Source organism: Myxocyprinus asiaticus, chromosome 14, assembly GCF_019703515.2.
Source record: "Myxocyprinus asiaticus isolate MX2 ecotype Aquarium Trade chromosome 14, UBuf_Myxa_2, whole genome shotgun sequence".
NCBI classification, from domain to species: Eukaryota; Metazoa; Chordata; class Actinopteri; order Cypriniformes; family Catostomidae; genus Myxocyprinus; species Myxocyprinus asiaticus.
The window spans coordinates 36,900,640-36,914,425 of NC_059357.1; the positions used below are offsets into that span (position 1 = coordinate 36,900,640).

General features: G+C 36.7%; 1 protein-coding gene across 5 annotated transcripts in view; it reads right to left on the reverse strand.

Annotated features, from left to right (window-relative positions):
* Positions 1-13,786, reverse strand: part of LOC127451718 (brain-specific angiogenesis inhibitor 1-associated protein 2-like) — a 141,934-nt gene that overhangs the window by 93,662 nt on the left and 34,486 nt on the right. For all 5 annotated transcript variants that reach the window (XR_007899133.1, XM_051716618.1, XM_051716614.1 and 2 more), the window contains exon 3: positions 5,914-6,000. Coding sequence is in view for 4 of the 5 variants with exons in the window: in XM_051716618.1 (XP_051572578.1) it covers positions 5,914-6,000 (87 nt within the window). In the remaining variant the exon portion in view is untranslated. The remainder of the gene's footprint in view (positions 1-5,913; positions 6,001-13,786) is intronic.

Genomic DNA, 13,786 nt, shown 5'->3' on the forward strand with positions numbered 1-13,786 from the left:
TGCAGGGTCCAAAAGTAATCTTGCATGCTCAAAGCTAGAGGTAGATGATATATTGGTTTTCCCGATTAATCGGTACCAATAGTTGCGTTTAGGAACTATCGGTTATCATCAAAAATCTATGTCGATAGTTGCCAATAGTTTTTCATAATTTCGTAATTTCAAAATAAGAGTGTGTTTCTAGCCTGTTTACAATTAAAATTCCTGCATTATGCACCAAATATTTTTCTGGTTACTATTGGGATTTTGTGTTGAACAAAAAACTGCATCTGGGATTTTATTCATTTTGGACACTTTGTCTTCGCCCACCATAGTAAAGAATAATATATATTTTTTCCACATTCTATAAATCGATTTTAAAAACTATCGACCGATTAATCCATTATCGGTCTTTCCCACCACCTTAGTTATTGGTATCTGCAAAATCCACTATCGGTCGAGCTCTACTCAAAGCCATGAGTGATGGCACCTTAACACTGTTCTTGTAGTCTTCCAACTCTAATCACACACACCTGAAACTGCTAATCAAGGTCTTTAGGTTCACTTGAAAATTATAGTTAGGTGTGTTTGAGCAGACTTGGAACTAAACTCTGTAAGAAGTTACATCTCTAGGACTGAGCACCCCTGCTCCTATCCATCAAGCTGTCATTTCTGTACTTGAGTAATGAATGCACACTCACTCTCTCGCGCACACGCACACACACAAAGCATACACTCTTTTCTTAATCAAAGAAAATGACTCATGTGCCACTGTTGATGAACAACAGCACTGGTTCTCAAAACCACACCTGCCCATTATTCTGCCCATGTAACTGCATTACAGAATGACAGTGCAAAAAGTCACCATAAGGGGCCATTCAGACTTCACATGTTCTTACACTAAAAAGCTAAATGCAGCGCAAGGCATATAACTGAATGCAGGTGTCTGGAGCAGCACTTTTCAATTTTGACGTTTTTTTCCGACACGTCGTCTAAAAAATAAAAATAATAATAAAAATGGAGCTCCGGCGCAAGATGCGGAAAAAAATAAAAACAGTTGGACACGGTGCAAAGGTCAACAATGTCTGACTAGTGAATGTTTACTTGGAAAAACAATGAAAAAAAGAGTGCAGTTGGACAAAAACGCATTTGGCTCAAGTAAGCTAAATTTTTACCAATATACAGTTTGGTAATACACACACAAACAACATCTTAAAGGGTTATTAAACCTCAAAAAAAAAAATACAAAAAAAATTAACATACGTAAAAGTTAAGTGATTTTTATTTTTTAGCAATTTTGTTCTTCCGGTTTAAAAGCGAAACTTGAAGCAATGTCATAAAATATGAGGTATATCCGTAAACTCAAGATTTGGTTGGTAGTAGAGTGCACTAATACGTCATTTGATTCTGAGCAACATTATTCATGAGATGAAACACTTCCATCTAATCATTGCGCTGCCTCATGCATGAGCATTCATTTCAACAGAGAATTCAAAATCACACACAAACGTGACCACGGTTCCTGACTGGTGTAACAGCATTTGTGGAACAGATATGGGAGGGACTCTGCGGTGAGGTCGCATAACAGTGGAGAATCCAAAAATCACATGCAGATGCACATGCAATTTTGCTTCTGCTATCACCAAAAAAAAAAAAAAAAAAAAAAAAAATCCCTTGTGTACGTGAGAACACTTGGCAAAAAAGCTCATTCTGATTCTTCGGATTCTGATTCAGATGTGACAGCGGTTCCTGGCCCAGATATGAGAGTGAACTTTAACACAGAACAGCATGGAGAGCTTGAAATCACTTGTCAGAATGGACCGCAGTCGATAACCCGACCGGAGCGAACACGTTATTGCAAGAAAGCAGCGTTCTGGTTTACACGCACTGTATAAACAGCGTACTCTTTACTCCCTTATACATGTGGTTCGGTCAGTAAGCAGCTTTCTCCAAAAGCAACATAATTTCCCCACAACGTTTGTGTAAATAACAAACATGGCATCCAAGGAAGACTTTGCAATTTTATTCTCTGTTGCTTTGCTTTATTTCCAGACATTCTAGAGTTGTTGCTGTGTTTGTTTCCTTAACTTTCATTCACGATCTGCAGCGGAATTGCACTTCAATAGTGGGGTTTCCCTCTAACGTAAAACTCCGGGATTCCCCAAATGTATGAGCGCATATACGCGAACGTGAGTGACCATAGTTATTTTATATTGGAGTGTATAAATGGGAATAGTTTATAGTGTATGTGCTTTTCCCACTGTACTCCCAGACATTTTTTATTCTTTCTGCTGCGTTGACTTGTTGATGGGCTCCATCCTATAACATTTGTTATTTGGCCGGTTCATGCACATGTCCACTCTTCAAACACCCATCAGAACGCCCTTTGTGTGTTTACATGGCCAAATTAAGCCACTTTCTCGAGGAGAAACCTCGGTGTGTTAAACCACTTTCTCTTTATCCCTTAAGTACCCTTACAAAAAATCTAAACTAGCCACAAACTTGCAGCAAATTTGCCACTCATTTTCACATGCAAATGAGTTTTTGATGCGCCGCAAATGTTTGCCAGAAGTTTGCAGCTCTGCACCGGTAGTGGTGAACCTCCAGCAAACCTTTGGCAACAATGGACAATTTGCCGCAAAGCTCATTTGCATGTGAAAATTATCAGTGGAGTTTTTGCGGAAAGTTTGCAGCAAATTTGCCATGAATTCTTGATTTTCTCAAGGGCGCCGTAAGAAAACTGGTGTTCTTGTTTACATGACGATTCAGAATGCCGCTTTCTGCAAAAACCCTGGAATAAACTGTTTTCTTAAGTGCACGTAAACATGGTCAATGATGTAGAGCAAAAACTCAGTCATGTCAACTCTTTTTGTTTTCTTTTACATCGTATGTAAATTACCGGGATTTTTTTTTAAGTCTGAAGATGACTGCTGCTGAACTAGGAGGGGTTTCATGACATTTTAAAGATGTCTTAACATAAAAACAAATATAGCCAAAAGTGGCAATTATAAGCATCCAAGCATTTTGGAAAAGTGGAGAAAATTACCAAAAAGTTTGAAAGAAAAGATCTGTCAGGGGCAAAGTAATTTCATTACCTAGTACTCTAGCTACTTTGTAGGAATGGTGTTGGCAGACTTACAAGGATTAGCTAAATAAAACATATATATATATCTGCAATTTCATTTCCGTCTGCCATTTTGAGATTTTTCGAACTGCTAAACCGTTGGTCTGATTCGCATGCAATTTTGCTAAATAATCTAGATCCTATAAAAATCCAAAAGATTTTTGATTAATCAAATTGTTTAGAAGATATAAGCCAATGCATTTTTTGGCTGTGGCCCAAATTTACTTAACCTGTATCTTCTGAATGACTTTGAATGTTCTGATACATTTTCAAGAGTGTCTCTAAAATGTCATGCAAATCGGAGCAGCGGTCTAGGAGGAGTTTGAAAAAAAAAGTAGGTTTTCGTAAAACTCAAAATGGTGGAAACAGACAGGAATAAATCTGAGAAATGTTTTGTTTCGCGTGACTCAGGGAATCTCACTAATCTTTTTTTTTTTTCTTTTTTTTTTTTTATACTTTACAATAAGGTTTTTATTTGTTAACATTAGTAAACATCATTAGCTAACAAAACTAACAATGAACAATACTTTTACAGCATTTATTAATCAAGGTTAATGTTATTTTCAGCATATAGTAATACACTTAAAATCAAAAGTTGTACATGTTAACATTAGTTAATGCACTATGAACTATAATTTTTATTAACTGACATTAACAGATTAATAAATGCTGTAAAAAAATTATGTTCATTGTTAGTTCATAATACCTAATGTAATGACTAATGTTAATGAATGGAACCTTATTGTAAAGTGCTAAAAAAAAAAAAATATATATATATATATATATATATATATATATATATATATTTATTCATTCTAGCCCATACATGTAAAACTGATTATTATACCAGTATTGTTTAAGAGGTACATACTGTAAAATCAATAGGGTTCCTATTACAATTGGGTTCCTATTTATTATTAGGAATCCCTAATAATACTTGTAACTACTAAAGGAATAGTTCACCAAAAATCCTGTCATTATTTACAGTCATTATTGTCATTTAAACCTGTAAAAGATGATTTCTGAAGAATCTTCACACAGAAGCTTATGGGTTTGTAACGACATGAGGAAGAATAATGACAGAATCTTAATATTTTGGGTGAACCATTCTTTAAAATTCAAATACATCCCTTACCAAAATTAAGGTTACCATGGTAACCATTATTTCTACAGTTATTGTATCCTGCAGTTAGTCATTATATGAGAAAACAAGGGGACAAAGATTTTAAAGGTTTCTAACATCATTTGAACAAGATCCTATATGAATTAACTATGATTTTACAGTCATCTAAATAAAAGTACATATGTTTTTTTGCCCAAAAAATACAGTTGCCATGATACATTTTAGCAATGGAGTCTCTTTCACACATAAATACAGCAAATTAGTTGTGTGCATATGAAGTGTAACTTGAGAAGGGCTGTATTATGTTGTCCAGGGGGGTGTCTTAGGCAACCACCACTGTGGCTGTAACAGACAGATCTCAATATGATTCACTCTCATCGAGAGAGCAAAAGAGAAACAGAGAGATTGTGATTCACGTGCTAATACCATTTGAGTTCAAATGAGAGGTTAACACCACATTGTAGATTGCTTTAGGTATGAGGGGGCTGTTTACTCCGCCTCAGTCCACAAACTCCCTGTGGAAATGAAATTATTGAAATGCTGCTTTCATGTCCTAAGCAACAGTCAGTAGGACAGTATATTTCCAACCAAAGTCGACTATATTCACTCAGGGCTCCAATGGAGGGATGGAAGTCAAGGGGTGTTAGATGCCGTAACTACACCATTCTTGTGGCAAAAAGTATCTTTCTCCATTGACAGCCTTTCAAAAGTAGCCGTGTATGGGAATGGGAATCCTAACAGCTTTCTCCAGATATTATAGACCTCTCCTTGGTAGAAGTAAGGTTCAGTCTGTGCACCCAGTGGGCTTGAAAGCTCAATGGACATGGGAGATCTAACCAAGAATTACAGCGAAAAATCATTGCTTTGTCTCTAGCTTGTCCACTTCAGCAATACGCATCTTTAAAGTCACACACACACAGATATCCTTGGTAGATAAAAGAACTGACCAACAATCCTGAAAGCATTCATGTAGTTGAAAGTTAAATGCTTTTTCCAGAAGTTAAAACAGGCAGGTCTGGAGCACTCAAACTAGTTTCGCTTTTTAAACTGGTCATAAATGATGCATCGCCACATTTCCGTGCACCGTAGAACATGAATTCCCAAGCACAGCTATCAGCCTTTTGACTTCATTTTCTCAGCAAACTCTTAAAATTGAGTGAGTGAAATAAGGAATTATTTACGCCGGTACATAAACTACGTTCAAAATGTGTCAGATTTTAACATTTCTCATTGTACAATGTAAAAAGCTTTTCACGGGTACAAATTCTAGTAAACCTGACATCTGTGCCTAATGAAAGCAACATCAGTACTTTGCTGCACTGCAAAAAAAAATAATTTTCTTAACAAGTATATTTGTCTTTTTCGCTCAAAAAAAATATGCCTTGTTTTCCAGAAAAAAGAAAAAAACATCCTTAAAATAAGATACATTTACTTGAAAGCAAAAGGTACAAAAAAATAAAAAAAGTTAGACTTTTGCTGAGATTCATTTTATTAATCTAATTTTGTTTCTCGAATAAATGTATTGTCTCTTAAAGATGTTTAGATATTTCCACTGTAAAACAAGCGAATTAAGAAAATTATTTTTGCAATATGTGCATGTGGATTCATTAGTGTTTTGTGGAGTCATCTCGGATCATGCCACACACCTTGCCCATTCAGGACAGGATTGAAACAAGACAGTGAGACTCACCCAAGTCTTTCGATCCTTGACTTTCACTGGCCAGCTCGCCCATTCTCACCAGAGCATCAAAATAACCCTTTGCCGCAAACGTCACACCTGCAAGATGGAGGCAAGAGAAATGTTGGTGAAAAACATTTACATCTGTTGTTATAACAGTGATACTTCATTCAAATGACCTATGAGGAGGATGAGACTGCTCACATGATTTTGCTGACAACATAAAATTAAGCATAAACATGAATATTGTGATAATTTTAAGAGCTTTTTATTTGGCTAATAAGTTTTATAAATGCTGACTCGTGAGTATGAGAGCATTAAGACAGATGTTGTAGAAGTCTCACTCGTTTAAACCTCTATAGAGCACAGTGTGGTTTTGGAAGTAAAAATTCCAATAATTTTTCTCAAAGGGGAATTATCAACAATAACTAATAAACCTTTAAACACAGACATACTGGTACATACATCGTAAACGGTATATATATTAACCGGTTAACCGATTGACCAGCATTAACAATTTGTTCTACTAATTCTATCGGTTAAAAATAAACCGAGAGGTTAAAGAAAGAAACAAAAGAGAGGTAATTTGATGGGATAAACACGTAGGGCATGTTATGTACATATGAGGGCACTGTTAACAAGTAAACCACTTCCTCTCAGTCTGATAGACAAGGATATATGAAGCGTGCGACGCGCTGTGGGACCATTTAGTCTGTGAAGACAACATGTTCCGATGCAAATAGGAATTTAGTAGTAGCACAAGTACAACGTGATACCATTTAAAAAACAAACAGCTGCAAGCCTCGACATCCAAGAGCATGTTTACAGCCCTAGTTGAACGGGAGACAGGAGTGCAATACGCAGCGGGATGTCAGTGCTTTCAAAGCGGGTTTCAGACATCATGCTTACAGTCAACCAGCTGCATACCACACTGACCCCTGCCCCTGTAAATACACAGCTCTGGAAAAAATTAGGAGACCACTGCAAAATTATCAGTTTCTCTGGATTTACTATTTATTTGAACATTTTTGTTTTATTCTGTAAAGTACTGACAACATTTCTCCCAAATTCCAAATAAAAATGTCATTTAGAGCATTTATTAGCAGAAAATGACAACTGGTCAAAATAACAAAAAAGATGCAGTGTTTTCAGACATCAAATAATGTAAAGAAAACAAGTTCATATTCATTTTTAAACAACACAATACTAATGTTTTAACTTAGTTCAGGAAGAGTTCAGAAATCAATATTTGGTGGAATAACCCTGATTTTCAATCACAGCTTTCATGCATCTTGGCATGCTCTCTACCAGTCTTTCACATTGCTGTAGGGAGACTTTATGCCAGTCCTGATGCAAAAATTCAAGCATCTCAGCTTTGTTTGATGGCTTGTGGCCATCCATCTTCCTCTTGATCACATTCCAGAGGTTTTCAATGTGGTTCAGGTCTGGAGATTGGGCTGGCCATGACAGGGTCTTGATTTGGTGCTCCTCCATTCACACCTTGATTGACCTAGCTGTGTGGCATGGAGCATTGTCCTGCTGAAAAAAAACAGTCCTCAGAGTTGGGGAACATTGTCACAGCAGAAGGATGCAAGTTTTCTACCAGGATAACCTTGTACGTGGCTTGTTTCATGCGTCCTTCACAAAGACGAATCTGCCCAATTCCAGCCTTGCAGAAGAACTCCCAGATCATCACCGATCCTCCACTAAAAGTATCTGTGGCATTTTTCATATATATTTTTACTACATTGTAATATATGAATTCTATGGATATAATTGTGTTCATTGCCAAGTATTACATGTTGCATATAGTCAATGAAAATGATTCAATAATATTCTTCAAAAACATTTCCTGATTATTTGAAACTAGATTTCTTGCTGTTTTAGTTCTTACATCCAAAATTTTTAATCCACCTGGCAACAATGGCTGTTTGCTCAAAATGAGGATTCCTCTGGTTGAGAAAAAAAAACAAAACAACAACAACAACAGCCAGCCCTTTCAATCTATTTCTGAGCAAAACACAAACATTTGTATAGACCATTTTTAAAAGGGTGAAAAATATAGCAAATAAATTTTTGTTATATCGTCCAGTTCTACTCTCAGCTGTGTATGTTGGTGTCAGTCCAGCTGGGTAATGAGTCGCAACAAAAGCTATTGAAGTGGACAAGTCTGTCTCACAACAGGAAACACAATCAGTTTTACAGGAAACACATTTAAAAATTTAGTCTTTTTTCTTTACCAGACCAATGCAGCTGTCTCCCTCCACACATACACAGCATTTCCCAATCCCATGCCTCATTACAGTTTTAAAATGTCAACTTCGGTGAAAAAGAATAAACAGAATATCATTATCTCAAAAACTCTCCCTGGACTCATTTTGTGGGTGTGTGGGAGAGCGAAATAGAGAATGTGTGTGTGTAAATTTTTCCTGCCGAAAAAACCAGCTTAGACCATTAAGAATTTCCAAGCTGGTTGGTTAAGTGCTTTTGTGATAAATGGCATAATACTACCGAAGAAATGTGTGTCTGTGACTGTACTGTCAAATGTTTTTAATTTCTGTAAAGCATCTTTGAGCTGGAACATATGCTGGTGACTAGCTATACTAGTCTGTTCAGGATTGGCAGGGCTCATTATTAAGTAGAGCAGCAGAGAGCAAGAGGTTGCCCTACTCAGCAGTGCAGTGGAAGCAGTACTCGCCTGTAGCTCCTGCCCAGCGGGCGTTTAGTGGAATTAGCAGCTCTTACTCAAGGGCTTCATGTCACTTCATGGGTTAGAAACACAAACTATGAGAGATTGTCATTTCTAAAATTGTATATCCTTGTTTCTTTTTCTTGCATCCATAGCTTGTGTCTCAACTCTTTTCTCTTAAAACTAAAGTGTGTGATTTCTGGATGTGGATGTGTGTCATTGTGTTGTTGGATGAGAGGAGAAGGTATAATGGTGCTTGTCTTTGTGTGCTTTCAAGCAAAGCCAAGTACGGAAATACTTGTAATTTTTTGATTCTTATTGAATTCTAATCTATTGATATTCAGGGGCTCTGCTTCTATTGTGGAAAGAAAATTTGAAGCGGTACGAGAAACTCAGAAGCTTATTAGACCAGTATGTGTGTGTATGTGCGTTAAATCTCTGAACATGGGCGGAGCGTATTTTATTTAAAAAAAAAAAAAAAAAAAAAAAAAAAAATTCACCACTTGTTTTTCTGAATAATAACATGTGATGAGTGTTTATATACAGCTGAATTCAGAAGTTTACATGCACCTTAGCCAAATACATTTAAAGTTTTTCACAATTCCTGACATTTAATCATAGAGAACATTCCCTGTCTTAGGTCAGTTAGGATCACTACTTTAAGAATGTGAAATGTCAAAATAATAGTAGAAGGAATTATTTATTTCAGCTTTTATTTCTTTCATCACATTCCCAGTGGGTCAGAAGTTTACATACACTTTGTTAGTATTTGGTAGCATTACCTTTAAATTGTTTAACTTGGGTCAAACGTTTTGGGTTGCCTTCCACAAGCTTCTCACAATAAGTTGCTGGAATTTTGGCCCATTCCTCCAGACAAAACTAGTGTAACTGAGTCATATTGCTTCAATATATCCACATAATTTTCCTTCCTCATGATGCCATCTATTTTGTGAAGTGCACCAGTCCCTCCTGCAGCAAATCACCCCCACAACATGATGCTGCCACCCCATGCTTCACGGTTGGGATGGTGTTCTTTGTCTTGCAGGCTTCACCCTTTTTCCTTCAAATATAATGATGGTCATTATGGCCAAACAGTTCAATTTTTGTTTCAATAGACCAGAGGGCATTTCTCCAAAAATTAAGTTATTTTTCCCCAAATGCACTTGCAAACTGTAGTCTGGCTTTTTTATGGTGGTTTTGGAGCAGCGGCTTCTTCCTTGCTGAGCAGCCTTTCCGGTTATGTCGATATAGGACTCGTTTTACTGTGGATATAGATACTTGTCTACCTGTTCCCTCCAGCATCTACACAAGGTCCTTTGGTGTTGTTCTGGGATTGTTTTGCACTTTTTGCACCAAACTACGTTCATCTCTAGGAGACAGAATGAGTCTCCTTCCTGAGTGGTATGATGGCTGCGTGGTCCCATGGTGTTTATACTTGCGTACTATTGTTTGTACAGATGAACGTGGTACCTTCAGGCATTTGGATATTGCTCCCAAGGATGAACCAGACTTGTGGAGGTCCACAATTTTTTTATCTGAGGTCTTGGCTGATTTCTTTTGATTTTCCCATGAGGTCAAGCAAAGAGGCACTGAATTTTAAGGTAGGCCTTAAAATACATCCACATGTACACCTCCAATTCAGCACAACTTCTATCAGAAGCTAATTGGCTAATTGTCTAAAGGCTTGACATAATTTTCTGGAATTTTGCAAGCTGCTTAAAGGCACAGTTAACTTAGAATATGTAAACTTCTGACCCACTGGAATTGTGATATGGTCCGTTAAAAGTGAAACAATCTGTCTATAAACAATTGTTGGAAAAATTACTCATGTCATGCACAAAGTAGATGTCCAAAACGACTTACCAAAACTATAGTTTGCTAATATTATATCTGTGGAGTGGTTAAAAAATTAGTTTAAATGACTTCATCCTAAATGTATGTAAACTTCTGACTTCAACTGTATGCGCCTTATCCTAATGCCGTCAGTACTGATTTCTTTGTTTCTAAGCTCCAGGTGAGCGCAAATATTTTTTACTGGTATTTTAAAGTCTTTTTTTCATTATTATTTTTCTTTATTATTAATGCATACTATTCATTTATTTTTATTTTTCCCAAAAGAAAAGCATAGTTTGTTGAAGTTAGCTTATTTGGAAACCGTGCTTGGTAACGTTGTGAATAAAACAAAATATGAATTTCATGTACGTGTTATACTTGAAAGTAATTGATTATTCATTTTTTTGTGAGTTAGAGTACTCGACTACAAAATTACTCGAAAATGCCCATTCCTAGTTAACGCAACCTCTGAGTCACTAACATAGGGTAAACATTGAACCGCCGAGCTACTGACTCAACAATTTTTCTGGGCGGTTAGTCAACTAGTAAAAATGAGTAGCCATGCAAGCACTTGCATATAGAATTGTAAAAATAATAATGAACATTTTCCCACAGATACCAGAAAACGCCCCCTTCTTCCAATGGTTGTTCAAACTAGAGGTCGTGGATTTTGACACTACCGATAACTACGGTGGTGGAAAAGGCTGATAACCAATTAATCAGCTGACAATTTTTGAAATGTATTTTATGTGATGTTATATTTATGTTACTGTGATGGCCATAGACAATGGCTGCAAGAGTCCAAAATGAGTAAAATCACGAATGCGCGTTTGTTGTGCAACCAAAATACCAACAATAACAAGAACAAAATGAAGATCTGGCGTGAGGGACTTTTAATTATAAACATGCCCGAAATACACCAGGCACTCTTATTTTAAATTATCTGTGCTTCCATCTCACACAAACGCATAAGGGAAACAAAACATACACCGTGTCCGGATATCCGTACTTCCCTACTATATAGTATGCCAAAATCAGTATGCCAATGGAATAGTATTACCAAATCCTCAGTATTTATAAAACAGTAATACATGGATGACCTACTATTTCCGGTGAGATTCTGAAGTGCAGATCGAATGGACACTTAATCCCATAATCCCTTGGGAGCAGAGGTGACGTCACGTTCAAAACACTGTATTTAAAAGAATGGCGGAGAACCGTGAATCGGACGGCGCTTTTCAACTGTGAGTGATATACAGTATATACGAAGAAAGTTGTTCCTTGAGCTTAAATGGTGCTTGTTTAACAAAACCAGAGCGTATTTTTTTCACGGTTGTTTTTCTTATGTCATATTTGGGTCACAATACAATGCCCACGTCCCCGGATGAATTATGTCTGAAATCAATTCATTCTTATCGCATGCATACCTATAAGAACGTACTGTTGTACCGGCCGAGAAGTACGTCCTTCATCAAATACAGCACATTCTGTTACAGTATGCGATTTGACACAGGGACACACTCTAACAATCATCTACAATGTATTACAAAAGAATCACTATAAAGTAAACATTTTCATACAGGCTATTTAACATTGAATGGGCAGGAATTCATCAACAGTAGGTCATCATTCATCAACAATAGATCATCAGCGATCGCTTGTCAATTGTCACATGTGTTTTTTAACATTTCGTATTAAAAAATTTAAATTAGTCCATAAACAGTGATGGTGACAGAGTCTTGGCTCCTATTTGTAAATATTCACCAAATTAAGCTTTTTGTAGCCTATATATTCACCAGATGAAGGATTTTGTCCACATAGAAAAAAAAAAAAAAAAAAAAAAAAAAACTATTGGCAACTATCGGCATCCATTTTTGCTGATAACTGCAATTAAAAAACTGATAACTTTTCTAAAAAGCAACTATTGGCACTGATTAATTGGTAAAACCGATGTATCGGTGGACCTCTAGCACAAACAGATAATCCTGCTCAAAATTCATGCCATTGGTCAATCTAGTGTTAGTCTGTCGGGCTAGTCGGCACACTCAAATTATCAGAAGAATTTTTTTTATAACACCACAGTAACAGTGTTCATTTTTAGGTGAAATCAACCTACACATTTTTTACTTACAGTTGATTCTGCATTAACCAAGACACAATTCTTAATGATGATTAATTGATGTCAAATATATTGTTTATTAAACCACAAAGTTAAAAGTGGCTTTAAACTGTTGTGCCAGAAATTGAAGGGGAAGTGAATTTATGCATGCCAGGTAACTACAAAAAATACCTGTGTAATCTCTCATTGTTCCTTGTCTCTTTGAAGTGCATTTAAAGAGTATGTCCTTCATGATGGTGGGAAATGAGGAAGCATCAATTCAGAGTACTGAGAACCACCCAAGATCTTCACAGCAAGCTCACAACAAGTGGTGTTCTCCTAAAGTTCCACTTCCTGTGAAAGAGCAGCTCAGGTAATGTTACTGCAAGTGGATCAAACGCACCACAGCTCCCACACAGCACCAGGGCTGATTTATAATGCATCCTCACCGACTCTTTGCAGAAAGTGTAGAAAGCAGGCAGGGAGAATTCAGATACCCATCTGCTATTCTTTATGGAATTCATTCAGAATCAATCATTCAGTACCTTCATCGGTAACTGAGGGTCTCTGCTCAGCTTTTGGCACGGACAAAACTACCACGTAAATTGGTTGAGCAAACAATTCAACAAGCTGAACAGCTGTGGCTCTGATTAAGAGCAGGCTGTTGCTAGAGGTGTGTGAATGTTTGGCCACTGTTCAGGGTTTTTTTTTTTTTTTTTTAGGTAAATTATGCAGAAATGTATCTGACAGATGGGACCATCACCTTTAGGCACCCACAAAGAGAGAGGACCAACTGTACAACCCTACTTATTATTTTCTTCACTCCCTCTTTTCTTTTTTACTTCCAGTCTAGAAAAAGTCTTCTGGTTTGGATAGGCCGCTAGAGGAACCCAAATATTTACTGTTGCACTGATTTAACATATCAAAAAGGTCAAATTACTTTGCAAAAAGAGTTAGGAAATCAAGAATTTATTTACTGAGCCATTAGTTTGAGGACATATGAGTCATTACTTTCATCATGTCCAACTCAGAAATTACCGACAACTGTTACTGCATTATATGTAGCTACTCCAAGCTTATGTATAAAACATTAACAAAAAAAATAATTCTCTCATAACCCAACTCAGTATGCAGAGACAACTATAAGCAAGCAATCTGTAGGTGAATTTCACCCTAAAACAAACATTCCACTGTTTGCTTGAACTCCCTATCTAGCCAAACAAAACATTGGATCAACCAATGGTGTGAATCTTGAGGCGGGACTA